Source organism: Oryctolagus cuniculus, chromosome 8, assembly GCF_051225735.1.
Source record: "Oryctolagus cuniculus isolate XC-2025 breed Fujian yellow rabbit chromosome 8, ASM5122573v1, whole genome shotgun sequence".
Classification (NCBI taxonomy): Eukaryota; Metazoa; Chordata; class Mammalia; order Lagomorpha; family Leporidae; genus Oryctolagus; species Oryctolagus cuniculus.
Window position 1 is genome coordinate 125,484,451 of NC_142874.1, and position 16,425 is coordinate 125,500,875.

General features: G+C 36.3%; 1 protein-coding gene across 4 annotated transcripts; it reads left to right on the plus strand.

Moving 5' to 3' along the window:
• Window positions 1-5,248: 5,248 nt before the first annotated feature.
• LOC100357464 (UDP-glucuronosyltransferase 2B14) lies at window positions 5,249-16,165 on the plus strand. 4 transcript variants are annotated; one of them, XM_051819758.3, is made up of 6 exons: window positions 5,249-6,159; window positions 7,797-7,945; window positions 10,719-10,850; window positions 12,845-12,932; window positions 13,711-13,930; window positions 15,728-16,165. In XM_051819758.3, exons 1-6 carry the CDS (start codon window positions 5,436-5,438, stop codon window positions 16,005-16,007), a joined length of 1,593 nt encoding a protein of 530 aa, XP_051675718.2. In that variant the 5' UTR covers window positions 5,249-5,435; the 3' UTR covers window positions 16,008-16,165. The 4 variants fall into 4 exon arrangements, 3 of the variants coding, with proteins under 3 accessions (XP_051675718.2, XP_089158804.1, XP_089158805.1); XM_089302679.1 differs by having other exon boundaries at window positions 5,267-5,594; XR_016212134.1 differs by lacking the exons at window positions 13,711-13,930; window positions 15,728-16,165 and having other exon boundaries at window positions 5,259-6,159; window positions 10,699-10,850.
• The last annotated feature ends 260 nt before the right edge of the window (window positions 16,166-16,425 follow it).

Below are 16,425 nucleotides of genomic sequence, written 5' to 3' on the forward strand. Positions count from 1 at the left end.
ACAAAACTATTGATTTTCTGTGTTAGTTTTATATGCTACTTCTTTGAGAAACTCTCTTATGAGTTTCAATAGCTTCTTAATGGATTATTTTGGTTTCCATATTTATAGAATCATATTATCTGCAAATAGGGATAGTTTAACTTCTTCCTTCCCAATTTGCATTCCTTTGATTTTTTTTTTTTCTTGCTTAATGGCTCTGGCTGAAAATTTCAATACTGTATTGACTACTAATGATGACAGTGGGCATCCTTGTCTGGTTCCTGAATTTAGTGGGAGAGCTTCCAACATTTTCCCATTTAATAAGTTAATGGCTGTGGGTTTATTATACTTTGCCTTGATTGTGTTGAGGAATGACCCTTCTATACCCAATTTGCTTAAGGTTTTTCATCATGAAAGGATTTGTATTTTACCAAATTATTTCATCTATTGAGATAATCATATGGGTTTTGTTCTGTAGTTTGTTAATGTGAAGAATTTCATTTATTGATTTGCAAATGTTGAGCCATCCTTGCACACCAGGTGACATCTTTACAGAGTACAATATTCTGGGTTGATTTTTTTTTTTCTCTTATCACTTGGACAATGTCTCTCAATTCTCTCCTAGCCTGCAGGGTTTCTGATGAGAAATCACATGTGAGTCTAACTGAAGATCCTCTGAAAGTAATCAGATGTTTTTCTCATGTACATTTTAGAATCTTTTCTTTATGTTTTACTGTTGTAAGTTGAAAAGCAATTTATCATGGTAAGATCTTTTCTGGTCACGTCTATTTGCTCTAATTGAATGCTTCTTTCTTTCTTTCTCAAAATTAGGGAAGTTTTCTGTAATTATTTCACTAAATATGCCTTCTGGTCATTGTCTCGTTCCTTACCTTCAAGAATTCCTGAGACCAGTAGGTTGGATCATTTGATAGTATCCCATAAATCTCCAACACTGTTCCATAAATATACAACACTGTTTTAAATTTTTCTAATTTCTTCCTCCTCGTCGTCCTCGTTGTCTTCTTCTTCTTCTTCAATCTTTGTAAAATTTCCTGATGTCTTGTATCTTGGACATTCTTTCTTCTGCCTCACCCAATCTGTTCTTAAGTCTTTCCACTACTTTTTAAATTTTATCTATTGAATTCTTCATTTCAAATAATATTGACTTCTTTTTAAAATCTCAGTTTCATAGGAATATTTTTCATTCATGTAATGCATGGATTTCTTTAATTCCTGGATTTGCTTCTGATTGCTTCGGAGTAATCCTAGGCTTAATCTTTTGAATTCTTTTTCTGACATCTCACCAATCTTTTATCTTTAAATTCCAGTATTGAAGTATGGTTGTGTTCTTTTGGGGACATCCTGTTGTCTTCTTTACTCTTATTTCTTGAATTTCTGCATTTATTTTTAGGCATTTGTGGAGATATTGATTTTTTTCTTAGATAGCTTTTATGATTGAAATATGCCTCTGTGGCTTAGTGAAGTGTCTGCTGCTTCAGTCAATACCCAGAGGCATGTGCTGGGTGTAACCAGGTAGCTCTGGTCTGTGTTCCAGTGTGGGTGGAGTATCCAGGGTGATACCCAAATTGGATATGATAGATCATCTCTTTATTAACAGAAGGGAAAGTTTTAGCAGCTCTGTTGTTGTAGTCACACCCTCACCTCCTTTATTCCAAGGTAATGAACACCTGTGTATTAGCCCACAGTAGGTGCATTCCTCCTCTTTTCTGCCAGAAGAACCACACAAAGGATCTGTGCCATCCTCAGTGTGAGCACGTATCCCATGTATTGACCCACCCCAGGCATTCAGGGAACTCTGAGTATGTGGAGTCACTCACCATGATTTCCCAGAGACCATCTTTCCCCAGTGCCCTCATGTAGTCACAGTGTTCCCATAGTCTCAACACACAAGGCTCCCACAGTCACAGGGTGCCAAGGATCTGCTTCACCCCACGAGTCTGTCTCATCCACAGAGAGGCAGAAACATTCCCAGAGTCAGCTCTCTGTGGGCACTCTGCCTAGGAAGTTTGAACCTCAGAGCCACGATATAGTAGGAGGCCAGGGGCACTTCACAGTCCTGCATGCATGCCCAGCCCCATGTTAATCCTCCCAGCCAGATTCAAATGTCTCCTCTCAGCTGATTTCTGATCACATGCACACAAACTAGTGCAGTTTTAACATACGTCCAAAGTGGCACCCGCCCTTTCCCAGCCATTGTCAGGGAAGGGGAAGAGAGAAAGGTGCCCCCTTTTTCCTCTAGGCTTGAAGGTACCCTGTCCCCCGAGGTCACCAGGCCAGACTCACTCCAGGTTCTATCTGAAGTCATATCACTTGTGACACAGGCTGCTGTAATCTCATGTCAAATCAATCCCCAAAGCTGTGCTGAGGCTCTTGGCTGCTGGGTTCCTGGGTTGTGTCCATAACTGTGCTGCCCATTTACACAATTCACATAGACCCCCCATGGCATCCCTAACTCTTCCCTGAGATTGCAGACTCTCCACTTTTTTTCAACTACCTTCCCCTAGACTTAGAGCAGTAATTACCCTCCTGATTCCACCATCTTGGAATCTTGCAGATGATTTAAAGAGTTGTAGCAAGTAGAACCAAAGCTGAGTGAACTGCAGTAGTATTCCTTTAAAAGTATTTAGTAATTAATAGAATAAAACATGAGGAATATATGTGAAAACAGTGATTAAGAAAGTTGTATAACGGGGCTGGCAATGTGGCTCACTTGGCTAATCCTACACCTGCGGCGCTGCAATCCCATATGGGCGCCGGGTTCAAGTCCCGGTTGCTCCTCTTCCAGTCCAGCTCTCTGCTGTGGCCTGGGAGGGTGTGGAGGATGGCCCAAGTGTTTGGGTCCTGCACCCACATGGGAGATCAGGAGGAAGCACCTGGCTCCTGGCTTCAGATCAGCATAGCTCCTGCCATGGTGGCCATTTGGGGGGTGAACCAACGAAAGGAAGACCTTTCTCTCTGTCTTTCCTTCTCACTGTCTGTAACTCTACCTGTCAAATAAATAAAAATAAAAAATCTTAAAAAAAGAAAGTCTTAAAAAGAGTTGTATTACAATAGTTTTAATATTTACACGTTTATGCATGTAAAACCATGAACAAATATGTTCAGTGATAAAGTGAAAGATTTTACTTCAGCTTTTAAGGATGATTAATGTGATCACCATACTAAACAATATAATAGGTTTGGCACAGTGAATTTATGTCTTCATAGATGACAGTGATTCCTTTGATGAATAAACAGAGAAATGTAGACATATATATTGTATACATAATGATATTTTTCTGTAGCCATTTTTCAAAGAATAGTCTCAATTATTTAAATTAGCTATACATTTAGTCTGGATAACCAGCGCTACTTTAAAGCAGAAACGGAAAGCATAGAAATGTCAATCTATTCCTGTTTGCAAGTGAACTTTACATACCACTTTCAAAGTTGTAATGTGGGGACAATGGGCATGTATAGTAACATTATCCAAAGGCAGTTCATATACTTTGTCTTACTTATCTATCATTTCTCTATAATGTATACAGTTAGTAAACAAGGACAATTTAAAATCTATGTTTAGTGAATCAAAGTAAAAATTACTTGGTGAAGTAGACACACTGACTTAAAATAGGAGTTTCAAAGCTTGATATTATATAATCGATCATTCAGTATCATTCAGAATAGTTGAACTGATCAAGAATTTGACATCCTACTAATTCAATCAAATTGAGACCTCTTTTTAAGACATCTATTTTGTATTTTAAATATCTGTAAATTAATTATTTGCAAAATAATGAAAAGTTTCAGTACTTGTAAAAGTCTGTGTTGATATAATTTTTTATGAACAGAGGGGCAAACTGACAAGAAAACCCCAATATAGTCACTTCTCACATGATAGCATCTGCATCTCCATGGACCCGCTCCCATGCAAAATAACTAGTGAAAATTATTTAAAAGCACAGCATTTGATAGGCCTTGAATTTTCATAAAGTTATACACCAAAAAAGGAACCAATATGTGTTCAAAGATTTCTTGAAAACAGTGAGAACCTGTGGTATTTAATTTCTGACCTACTCCCTATCCCCCTGCTTAGACCACTGGCAGAGCAGCTCCACTGTAGGTAGTGCACAGCCTAGACAACCATGTTCCTTCTGCCTACAGCTCCTACTTGAAAGTTATGATATTGGTTATAACCTGTGTGGGCCAGATTGAGGATGTAAGTCCTCCATTCTTTCTCACATAGCCCTGCCTTGTGTTTCACAGGCTAAAATACTGACAGCTAATGCTTAGAAGAGTCCCCCTTCTTGCAGCCAGCCGCAGTCCTAACACAGCCCTTCAGTTCTTTCACAATACCCTAAATTTCCAAGTACCTATAGCTAAGCTCATTCATAGGCTGATGGTTCCATGTTTGAAGTGACTAGAAACCTACTCCTCCAGCAGGGATGTCACTCACAGAGATAAATCCCACTGTTTCTGCCTCCACTGCTATAACATTTTATTTACATGAACTGTCCACAATAGACAAATATATAGAGACTTAAAGTGAATTAGTTCTTGCTGAGGACTGGAGGAATAAGAAATAGGAGTAGGGTGGTATAAAGCATAAGGGTACAATGTTTATTTAAATTTTTTTAAATTTATTTTCATTTCAATTAAAAGGGAGAGAGAGAAAGACTTCCCACCCACTGGTTCGCTCCCCAAATTACTGCCAGATATTTGCCAGGCCATGGCCAGGACATGGAAAATCAACCTGGGTTTCCAACATAGCTGGCAGGAACTCAGTTGTTTGAAACATCACCGGGATCCTTAAAGGATATGCATTAGCAGGAAGATGAAATAAAAACAGATCTATTATTTGAATCAGGCAATATGACACAGGATGCAGGCTCACAATATGCTTCCTGCAGGGCTTCTATTTGGAGTAATAATATGTTGAAATATTCATAGCATTGGTGGTTATAGATTGATATGAATAAACTCTAGAACTCTGAATTAAGTACTTTATTAAATTTTGAATTTAATATATATGAATCACATTTTATAAAAACTTTTGCAAGCATTCCCTTCAACTACACTGTGCAGGAAATGTGAGTAAAGTGATTATTTTATCTCTAATTCTTTGTCATGTCATCACCTTATTTGCTATGGCTCTTGGCACTGTTAAAACTCTCTTACATAACATAGCTGACTTACACACACGGGCCATTGACTGAGCCGGGTGAAAGTTCTTAATGATAAGATAGAAACTTACTCACGCATATAAACACAAAATCATTTACCTTGGCTTTTTTCACCTGCCATCCCAGTCCATAGCTCTGCTTATTCATATGACATATTTACTTTGACAAATGTAAGCTATAGTTTAACTTCTTGTTAAATCTCTTCTTGGATATAAACGTGAATAGCCACAGAAAGGGACAGCTCCTGGATAGGAAACATCGCATTTCACCAGGATGTCTATGAAGCACGTTTCAGTTCTGCTGCTGCTGCTACAGATGAGTTGTTGCTTCAGATTTGGAATATGTGGGAAAGTGCTGGTGTGGCCTATGGAGTACAGTCATTGGATGAATTTAAACATAATCCTGGAAGAACTTGTCCGGAGAGGTCATGAGGTGATTGTTCTGAGAAACTCAGCTTCCATTTTCCTTGATCCTAGCAAAGAAACTGGCATCAAATTTGAAAATTTTTCTGTATCTTTCACTAAGGATGATCTGGAGGATTTTTTTACACAGTGGGTCAATAAGTGGACAGATTTAGACAAGGACTCGTACTGGGGATATTTTCCACTAATGCAAGAAATGTTTTTAGAATATTCTGATAGTTTTGAAAATCTCTGTAAAGAGGCAGTTTCAAATAAGAAACTCATGGCAAAACTACAAGAATCAAAATTTGATGTCCTTCTCTCAGATGCCATTGGTCCATGTGGTGAGCTGCTGGCTGAGCTACTAAAAATACCCTTTGTGTACAGTCTCCGCTTCTCTCCGGGCCACATTTTGGAAAAATACAGCGGAGGACTTACATTGCCTCCTTCCTATGTACCTATGATTCTGTCTGATTTAAGTGGGAAAATGAAGTTCATGGAGAGGGTGAAAAATATGCTATGTATGCTTTATTTTGACTTTTGGTTTCAAACATTTAATGAGAATAGGTGGGATCGGCTGTATAGTGAAGTACTAGGTAAGTCCTGTTGTTCGTTGGTAATGTAGAGTCCTAATTTCCTATGTCTGAAGTTGAACTTCTATGGATATAAAGTCAGAAGAATTATATATAGATAAAGACATGAAAGACAAATGATTTATTAATCTCACAAATGTTAAGGGAAGGCTTATATTACAGGGTAAGTTAGAAGCCAGTGGCCCATCACTTGGATAGGGCATTCCAGGAGGTCACACATCTATAAATAACTAAGTATTGAGGATTTATCTAAGCAAATAATGTCCATATTATTCTACTTTCTTGATGATATAGAAAAGTCAGGAGACAGTTCCCTAACATTTTGGTGAATAGAGACATTAAGATCAAGGTGTTACACACATCTTCAGGTCCAGACAACAGTGAGAAAACTGTTTTTCCTGGTGTAAAAGAATATCCCTTTTTGAAAATTAAGGTGTTTTTCCATATAACCTAAAAAGTTCCTTCAGAGTTGAGATACACACTGTTTTATTGCAGACTGAAAAAATATTATTTGAGGTTTCTATTGATTCTAGATTATATCGTTAAATGTTTGTAAATTATCTCATTGAAATGAGTACATACATGTAATTAATCTCAATGTTTTCAAATTCTGTTTCTCCATTAAAAATGTGCCAACTCTTATTCAATTTAGAAGGTTCTCAATGTCTTTTTTTCTTTTCTTCTCCCTCAGGAATATCCATAACATGAATATTCAGTCATTTAATGGTATCCCATATTTTGTGTAAACTTTCTTCATTCTTTCAACTTCTTTTTTGGTTTATTTTTGTCTGATTAGGTTATTTAAAAATCTTGTCCTTGACAAGATTCTCTCTGGCACTTGGTCTATTCTTCCATTGAAGTTGTCAATTACATTTTTATTTCACATTTTGAGGCACATGTGGTGTCACATTCAGCCAAATCAATGATTTTAACAGTTACATCTCAAGTTAAAATGTCTGGTTTGTGTTCCAACTACCTCACACATATGATCTAACTTCCTGCTAATGTACTTGGAAGGCAGTGAATGATGGCTCGAATACTTAGGTCCCAATCAACCATGTGGGAAACCCACAAGGAATTCCTGGCTCTTGGATTCTGCCGGGCCTAGCCCTAGCTGTTGTAAACAGAGAATGAACCAGTGGATGGAAATTTTTTCTCTATCATTATTTCAAATAAACAAATAAATTTTGGAAAAAAAAAAAAAAACCTCAGAGTTCACTCTGAAATTTCATATGAGGACTAGCTTGTTAAATTGTAGAAACTGGACTGAGTACTCCCAGGAAAGTTCTTTCTATGATTATAGTAAATCCTGGAGGTAAAATAGTTGTTTACATTTCCTTCTTCACTTTAGAGAGAAAACAAATACGCATTTAATTATATTGAAGGCTATTTTATTGACTATGTGAATAGACTCAGGTGATATTAGAGACAGAAACTCTGTTAGTGTTGCCTTTACATATTTCTAGTATGTGAATGGGGCATAAAGCATACTCATAATTATGCATAAATAAACACACATGCTTTATCAATGCACAGACATTGCATATGTCATTGAGTTATTTCAACATCTCCCATAAAATTACATTTTATACTCCACATGACAATTCTCTTTTTACCCTGCCTTTTCTTTCTCCATTCAGGAAGACCCGTTAAATTTTATGAGCTAGTGGGGAAAGCTGACATGTGGCTCATTCGAAGCTACTGGGACTTGGAGTTCCCTCGCCCAACCTTACCAAATATTCATTTTGTTGGAGGGCTCCACTGCAAACCTGCCCAACCTCTGCCCAAGGTAAATATGCCCTGTTTGCTCTGTTTTGTTTGCTTCACATTTTCAGTTGAAATGATCTGTCATCCTTCATTTAGAACATTTTCTTTACAAGGAGAGCGTTAGGAAAAGTGAGGTAAAGTGGTCTGTCAATTAGAAACTCATATATTTTTACAAATCACAAGTATTCATATTTCAGAATTGTTGGTGAACAACTTGGGTAACCTAGGAGATCTTGACAAAAGGAAAAGCAAGTAGAGTGGTAACTATAGTTCCCAAGAAGTACATGCTCAGTGTAGGAGAATGGAGTTGAATAAAGAGGTTGATTTCTGTAGGGAGGAAATTGGGATCCACATGAAAGAAAGAAATTGTAAGGTCTAGTGAGGGCATAGGAGAGAAGACCAGAGAGTTAATCTGGGGAGAGGTAAGACAAGACATCCTTTAAAAATGAAGACTCCAGATTCAGTAACTTGGTTCATCTGTAAAGAGACAGGGCTTTGCAGAAGGGAAGCATTGTTGTATGAATTCAGGCAAAGATGATAGATAACTAAATTGCAACCCTTTTAAGCATGGCTATTCCTGATCATACAATAATACCACACTCGTGTTGTATGAGAAATAGGAAGAGATAACACTCCACCTGTCTCTGATATTAAAAGGTTATTTATCTATCAAAGAGACATCTGTATTTTCATGTTTATTGCAGCACTATTCACAATAGCCAAGAAATGGAAACAACCTATGTGTCCACCCACTGAAGAATTAATAAAGAAAATATGGTATATATACACCTTGGAGTACTACTCACCATAAAAAGGATGGGATCTTGCCATTTGCAATAACATGGATTGAAATGGAGGTTATTCTGTTACGTGAAAAAAGTCTGGCACAGAAAGACGAATACCATGTAACCTCACTTATATGAGGAATCTGAAAATTAACCTCAGAGAAGTTAGGAATAGAGTGATGGTTACCAGAGGCTGACAGTAGGGGCCTGTGAAGGGTGGCTAAAGATTAATGAATCAGTATGAACTTACAGTTAAGTATAAAACACAAGTTCTAGGAAGAAAGCTGGGGGCTACAGACAAGAATAATGTGCTGTACATGCCTTTTTTCAAAAAAAAAATGAAGTTAAAATACAGAGTAGGTGTCTGAGGAGATGGAAGTGCTTACCCTGATTTGAATATTACATAGTGTATATGTAAATCAAAACATTATGTAGTATCCTATAAATATGTGTAATTTTGTGTCAAGTGAAAATAAAAATAAATAACAGTAATAAAAGGTCTCTGGATCTAAACAAGCCAGAACACTATTGTTATTTATGTTGTTATTTTATTAGTACCAAAAATATAAAAAGTACTCACAATTTAGACATTGCCTCATTCATTAGGAACTAGTTTTCCAACATCAAAATGATATGCTCAAAGCCATCCAGAAGAATGCTGTAGACTCATTTAACAACAGGGAAAAGGAGAACAAAGAGAAGGATGGGTAATAATATAATGGTAATAATACCTATAGTTATTCACTCATACAAGGTTAGAATCCTTGCCAACGATTGTGAAGCCGTGGTGTTCTATGTTTATTATATCTCATAATTACTTGATTTTTCATTAATTATCAAATTCTGAGATAATCTTTATTCTTTTTAAATGGGACATAAGAAATTGGACAAATGACAACAGGACTTACAATTGCTTATATGCTTTTCTATATAATATGCTAATATGAAAATTTACAGGGAAAATTAATGTGCAAAATAAATATTTAAAACTCTTTTTTATAAAAGTAAACAATGGAAGCAAATTATACAGCCAATAGTAAAAGGAATGATCAAATAACATATTTATGTCTATACCACACCATTACAATTGTTTATCAAAGAATCCTTACTGATCCTAAATCAACCACAACAGGACATTTGTCAAAAAAGGGGCAGGAGGCAGCTTTGTGGCATGGTGGGTAATATGCTATCTGCAATGCCAGCATCTCATATGTGTGATCTTTCATGTCCCAGATGCTCTACTTCCAACCCAGGTCCCTACAAATATGCCTGAGAAAGCAGCTGAAGATGGCTTAACAATACCACCGGGCCAGCACTGCGGTTCAATAAGCTAATCCTCCACCTACAGCGCCGACACACTGGATTCTAGTCCTGGTTGGGGCACCAGATTCTGTCCCAGTTGCCCCTCTTCCAGGCCAGCTCTCTGCTATGGCCCGGGAGCACAGTGGAGGATGGCCCAAGTGCTTGGGCCCTGCACCCACATGGGAGACCAGGAGAAGCACCTGACTCCTGGCTTTGGATCAGCGCGGTGCGCAGGCCACAGCGTGCCAGCCATGGTGGCCATTGGAGGATGAACCAATGGCAAAAGTTGACCTTTCTCTCTGTCTCTCTCTCTCACTGTCCACTCTGCCTGTCAAAAAATAATAAATAAAAAAAAAAAAGAAAATACAACACCACCTCTATACCAACAAATGGATAAGTGGCAAATTTTGTCTTTCATACACACACACACACACATATAAATAAACATGCATATATATAAATCACAGCATTATATCACATATAATAAAACATAATATATAATAATCTATATTATTTTATGTAATGTATATATAGCAATGCTTTTACATAATATATAATATATAAGATAATTATAATGCATATATCACTGTGTTTTATATATATATACGATTCCAATAATTCCTAATAATACTGAATACTTTCTTTGTTGCTTGCACCAATCCTTTCACTAGTGTTTGTTGTGTTGTAGCTTTTTGTCTTTCTTCACAGGAAATGGAAGACTTTGTGCAGAGTTCTGGAGAAGAGGGAGTTGTACTGTTTTCCCTGGGGTCCATGATCAGAAATATAACAGAAGAAAGGACCAATGTGATTGCATCAGCACTTGCCCAGCTTCCACAGAAGGTTAGAAAAAGTGTCCTAGTGGACAGTTACTAAACAAGCCTCTTAAACTTTGCACAGGGTCTGATTACAGACTTCTTTGATGAAAGGCAAACAGTTATAACAGCTCTAATTCTTCAGATATCAGTTTAAAAGCAAAAATGCTACAGTAGTACAGATGACTTTGCTATTTTTGTTTTCCTCAGAAATATATTTAAAAGATTTGGTACAAAGTTTTAGTATTATATAAAGAATGTAGGTAGGTACACGGAAATCCTATTTTACTCTGTCCTTTGCTCTTTCTCTTCCAGGAATGTTGAATCTATTCTACACACTAAAAGTGCTATTAGAAAGAATTGAAATGTTAATTGCTAACTGCCTCTGCACACTGAACATAAGTAGGTGTTGAGAAAATTCTGAATTGTATCATGCAGTTTGGACTTCTTATGTAATTCTGGCTTATTTATTTCCCCTCATTTGGGGATAGGTTTATTCAGGGTGCTATTCACAAGTCTGTTGAGAGAAAGGAAGACAGTATCGCCAGTCTTGCCACTCAGCCAAGTAGATTTAGAGAAATCCCAGCCTGTCCCCTAGTACTGGACCCTGTCAGTGTCTGAATAAGAAAGATGTAGAAGAAAGGGTGCAGGGAGGCCCTGCTCTGGAGGTGAACCCTATGCAGCATAAACTGTGGACCCTCAAAGACTCTGCCCCTAATCCACCTCTCCCTCCTGCATAGAGGGAGAAGAGAATGTGAGGAGTCCAACAGAAGAAAGCATGGACTAGAAAGAGGTTCAAATGTCCCCAACTCATAAAATACATTAAGGCCTACTTGTCTAATGCACATAATATAGCAGTTAGCTTTGAGTATTTATGAACTAATTTTTATCTGATATAAACTGTGGAAATCATCTGTGTTAGTTGTATGTTTATATTATGCTGAGAACCTGAAATTACTTTTAATACTCACAGAGCATATATAACTGAAACACTCATATTGTATGCTCCAGTTGTGAGAATTGCTTGGAGATGCAAAAACCAGTTCTTTATTGGAATGGTGGTAGTTTGGGTATAGACGAGCATATTAAAAAGTGTTCATTAAATAAAAATTTAAAACATGACTCTCAGTGTTTGTAGTGCATTGTGGAAGAATTAACTTGAAGAGAATTTAGCATCATCACTGCTTTGGATTTCTTTCAACTGCCATATTACTTATGAATCAGCTCTTTTTTCCTACTCAAAATATTTCCATTTCAACTAATAATTATAATACTTTGAATTCATTTAAAAATGAATAATACTTTGAATTCATTTAAAAATTCATTGAAAATTCTTCTGGAAAAAGTGTTTAATAATTTATAATTCAGAATGAGTATATATAGTTCATAGGCAGAATTATTTTAGTTCTCACACGTTTCTGATTATACAGAATTTTTTTATTCACCAAAAGATGTCCAATCCTAATGATACTTCACTTAGTAGTGATATAAAAGTCAACATAAAGAAACTCTCATTTCATTTTCTTAATTAAAAATCTTTGTGTTTGGTTGGAGGAAGTTTATGATGGGAAAAGCAGCTATAATCCAAAAGTTGTACTTTTGAAATTTATATTTATTAAATAAAAGTTGAAAAAAAAGCTTTGTGTTAAACTTGAAAAATGAAGCTAATAGAGAAAGTAGATACACTTTACAAAGTAGAGTTCACTGGACCTGAGTTTCTCTTCTTTGCACTAGAATGAAATACTTGAATTGGCCATTCATGATCTCACTTAACCAAGGCACTATATGTGAAAGATTATGAATGTGTCACATGCCTGTTTTCAAGTAAAAATATACAAAAAAATGTTGTTACTTTACTTACCTCAATTTTTTAATAGTTCTCATAACTTCGCCTTATTCTCATTTCCTTGTCCTTCTTATGGAAGACAATGTTAACTGGGTGAGCTCTCAATCTCAATAGAATTCTAACATGGCCTATTTTGAAATGCAACTCATCAAATAGGTATTTTCTTTATCTAACAGGTTATTTGGAGATTTCATGGCAAGAAACCAGAAAACTTAGGACCCAATACTCAAATCTATAAGTGGGTCCCCCAGAATGACGTTCTTGGTAAGTATCTTGAGAACAAACAGTGAAATGATGAGTAACAGTCATTCAGGCTGATAATCAATCACCAGGAATCTTGATGCTAATTTATTATGTACAAGCTCAAGATCAAACACCAGTCTTATTTGAAATGTAGTAAACTTTAACATTTAACATTTTATTGTACACTCAAAATGTTTTTATATGTAATTACCTCTCACAGAGAAGTTTAAAAAATTTCCTACATTGCTTTTGTCCTAATTTATTTATTACTTCTGTCTGTTCCCTAATGTAAGTGTGAACAAACTACACTGAAAAGTAATATACATTATTGGTATGAATGACTACATTTTTCATGATATAAAATCCATGTATTTAATGTTAAATGATAACACATGTCAAGATGAAGTGTGGTCTCCTTTTCCACTGTTTCCACCGTTGTTACAGTGCCTCTCCTTGCTGTGCTGGATATCCCACATACTATATCTTTTAGAAAAAGTGTTTTCACATGCACTCAGCTTCTTTTTTAGAATATGAAGTTTGTCTTATCCAAAAAATGCTCTTTCACTATGTCCACTTGTTAATCTTTTGTTCAATGCTCAAGTCTTGCATATGGCCTTCAATCAGCTCTCCAGTGTACCTAGGTGTCTCTTCCTCTTGATTTGAAAGCAATTTTAATGTAGTTTTGTGGCACTCATGGTCTGGAGATCACTGTTAGCTATAGTGTCTCATACTGTGCATTTTTCATATAATTGCTAACACTTATACTTAATAATCTTATTGAAAAATCCCTCAATCCTAGGTCATCCAAAAACCAAAGCCTTTGTAACTCATGGTGGAGCCAATGGCATCTATGAGGCAATCCACCATGGCATCCCTATGGTGGGCCTTCCTTTGTTTGGGGAACAACCTGATAATGTTGCATACATGACGGCCAAGGGGGCAGCCATTAGGCTGAACTGGAAAACAATGTCAAGTGCAGATTTGCTCAATGCCTTGAAGACAGTCATTCATGACCCTTCGTGAGTATTACTTTATTTAAAACAACAGATTATTTATACATAAATTTTCCGTGAAGGCTAAGGGGGCATCAGTTGACTTTGGACATGAATTTAATGTTGCATACATATTTTCTTTAACCTGGAAGGCAATCATCAATAAATGATTAGGAGTTTCACAATAAATTTTAGTTTGTTTTAGTAAAAGAATTTGTCAGAGATATTTGGATAGATCAGAAATTTTGAAATAGTCCATAAATGGAATGACAATTATCACTGAAGATAACAGCAAAAGTATTAAAAGAAAGTTTTTAAAAGTCAGGTGAAGCATAATGTAAAAATATGCCTCTCCAGTACAGATGTATATTTTTATAAAATTAATATATACAATGCTGAGAAATGAAGAAAATTTCTTAATTAGTTGACACACTGAATGTGTATGATATGACACACCTTTTTTAAAGATTTATTTATTTATTTGAAAAGCAGATTTACATAGAGGCAGAGGCAGAGAGAGAGAGAGATCGTCCACCTGCTGGTTCATTCCCCAAGTGGCCGCAATGGCTAGAGCAGGGTCTATCCGAAGCCAGGAGCCAGGACCTTTTTCCAGGTCCCCCACATGAGTGCAGGGGCCCAAACACTTGGGCCATGTTCCACTGCTTTCCCAGGCCATAGCAAAGAACTGGTTCTGAAGTGGGACAGCTGGGACTCCAACTGGCACCCATAAGGGATGCCAGCACTGCAGGCATTGGCTTTACCCACTATTGCTGTGGGACCGGCCAATGACACACACTTTATTAGTTCTTTGCATCATTATATAACTTCTTTATTATAGTCTTTCTCTATTGTATTACATACACATATATGAATTGCACTTCTCTGAAATATCCTTCCCGTTGTGCTTTTTAAACAACAAGAAGGGTAATTCCCTCTATTGCTATTCCTTCCATTTCATACTATCCCTCTTCGTGGTTTAGATTTAATCAGCAATAGCCCTACATGCACTCTTCATCTTTGTATGACCAATATCCTTCATCATTTCAATACTAGATACAAATGTAATGGCAATGTCTCAAAGTAAAATGTCAAACACTCTCTAGTTTGATATCACAACACTAAAAAGAAAACATTTGCTGTCTACTAAATGATAAGAATAATTGAAAGTATTCTAAGAATCAATTCATTATTCCTCACAACATTAGAATGAGAAAGGCATTATCCCTATCCATTCTACTTATGGATATGAAACTAGAAACAGAGAAATTAATAAAAAGGATAAGGCAGTATCAGAGTCAAGGTTCAAAACAAGGCAAGTTACTGTGATACTTTCACAGTTTTAATCATTAATCCACTGATATAATATCAGTATTTCAATTACAGTTGGTAATAACCTTGTCAGCGTTTCCCAGACATGCACCTGAGCTTTGCCATGGACCTGCCTTCTATCGGAAATTTTTTTAGTATATTGAACCTTGTACATCAGGGCTATTCATACTCCCTACTGTATAATTCAAGTTTCACATTTCCAATGATTTTTTTATTGTTTTTGTGTTTTCCTTTTGCTGCATTTAGGACTAAATGACCCCATTTTCTAGGATGAACTGTTAGAAATATTTGTTCTTTCTCTTATTCTCTACACCTCTTGAGATTATAAGCCTCCAATAAATTTTAGACTATCATCTAAGATCTTTGTGATAATCACCAAAGGAAATAACTTATTTTTTCCATATTTACACGACACTCATTTTATCATCTGTATGAAAATTTCACAATTATATAATTTTATTTATATAATGTGCTGTCTATTTTATTTTCCTTCAGCTATAAAGATAATGTCATGGAGTTATCAAGAATTCACCACGATCAGCCCACAAAGCCCCTGGATCGAGCAGTCTTCTGGATCGAGTATGTCATGCGCCACAAAGGGGCCAAGCACCTTAGGGTTGCAGCCCATGACCTCACCTGGTACCAGTACCACTCCTTGGATGTGATTGCTTTCCTACTGGCCTGTGTGACAACCATTATTTTCCTTGTCATAAAAACTTGTTTATTTGTTTATCAAAAGCTCACTAAAACAGCAAAGAAGAGAAAGGGAGATTAGAGTCTTTTCATACCCAAGGCTAGCAACCAAGATATGTAAGACTGTTTCATTTAGTGCAAACACTATGGATCAAGATGTGGCAAAAACTGTCCTGGGCATTTTATGGTATCTGTGCCTTTCTGATGCATCCAAATAAAGTATTATTGATTGAACATTAAGGAATATTCATAAATTCTCATGCAATTCTACGTTAATGTTGACTTATTATTCTATCATAAACCTGCCCCCCCAAAAGGAAAATAAGACATTGGAATGTCAAGTTATTGGTTTGAACACAGCAAGAAAGTTTTTTGTGCATATTCAGAAATAACCCTGTATTTATCTAAAATACAACCAAGTAGAATATCTGTGTCCCTGTCAAAGAAAACTGATCAGACTGTTGTTAAAATTTAAAAGATAATTTATTCAGATTACTGCA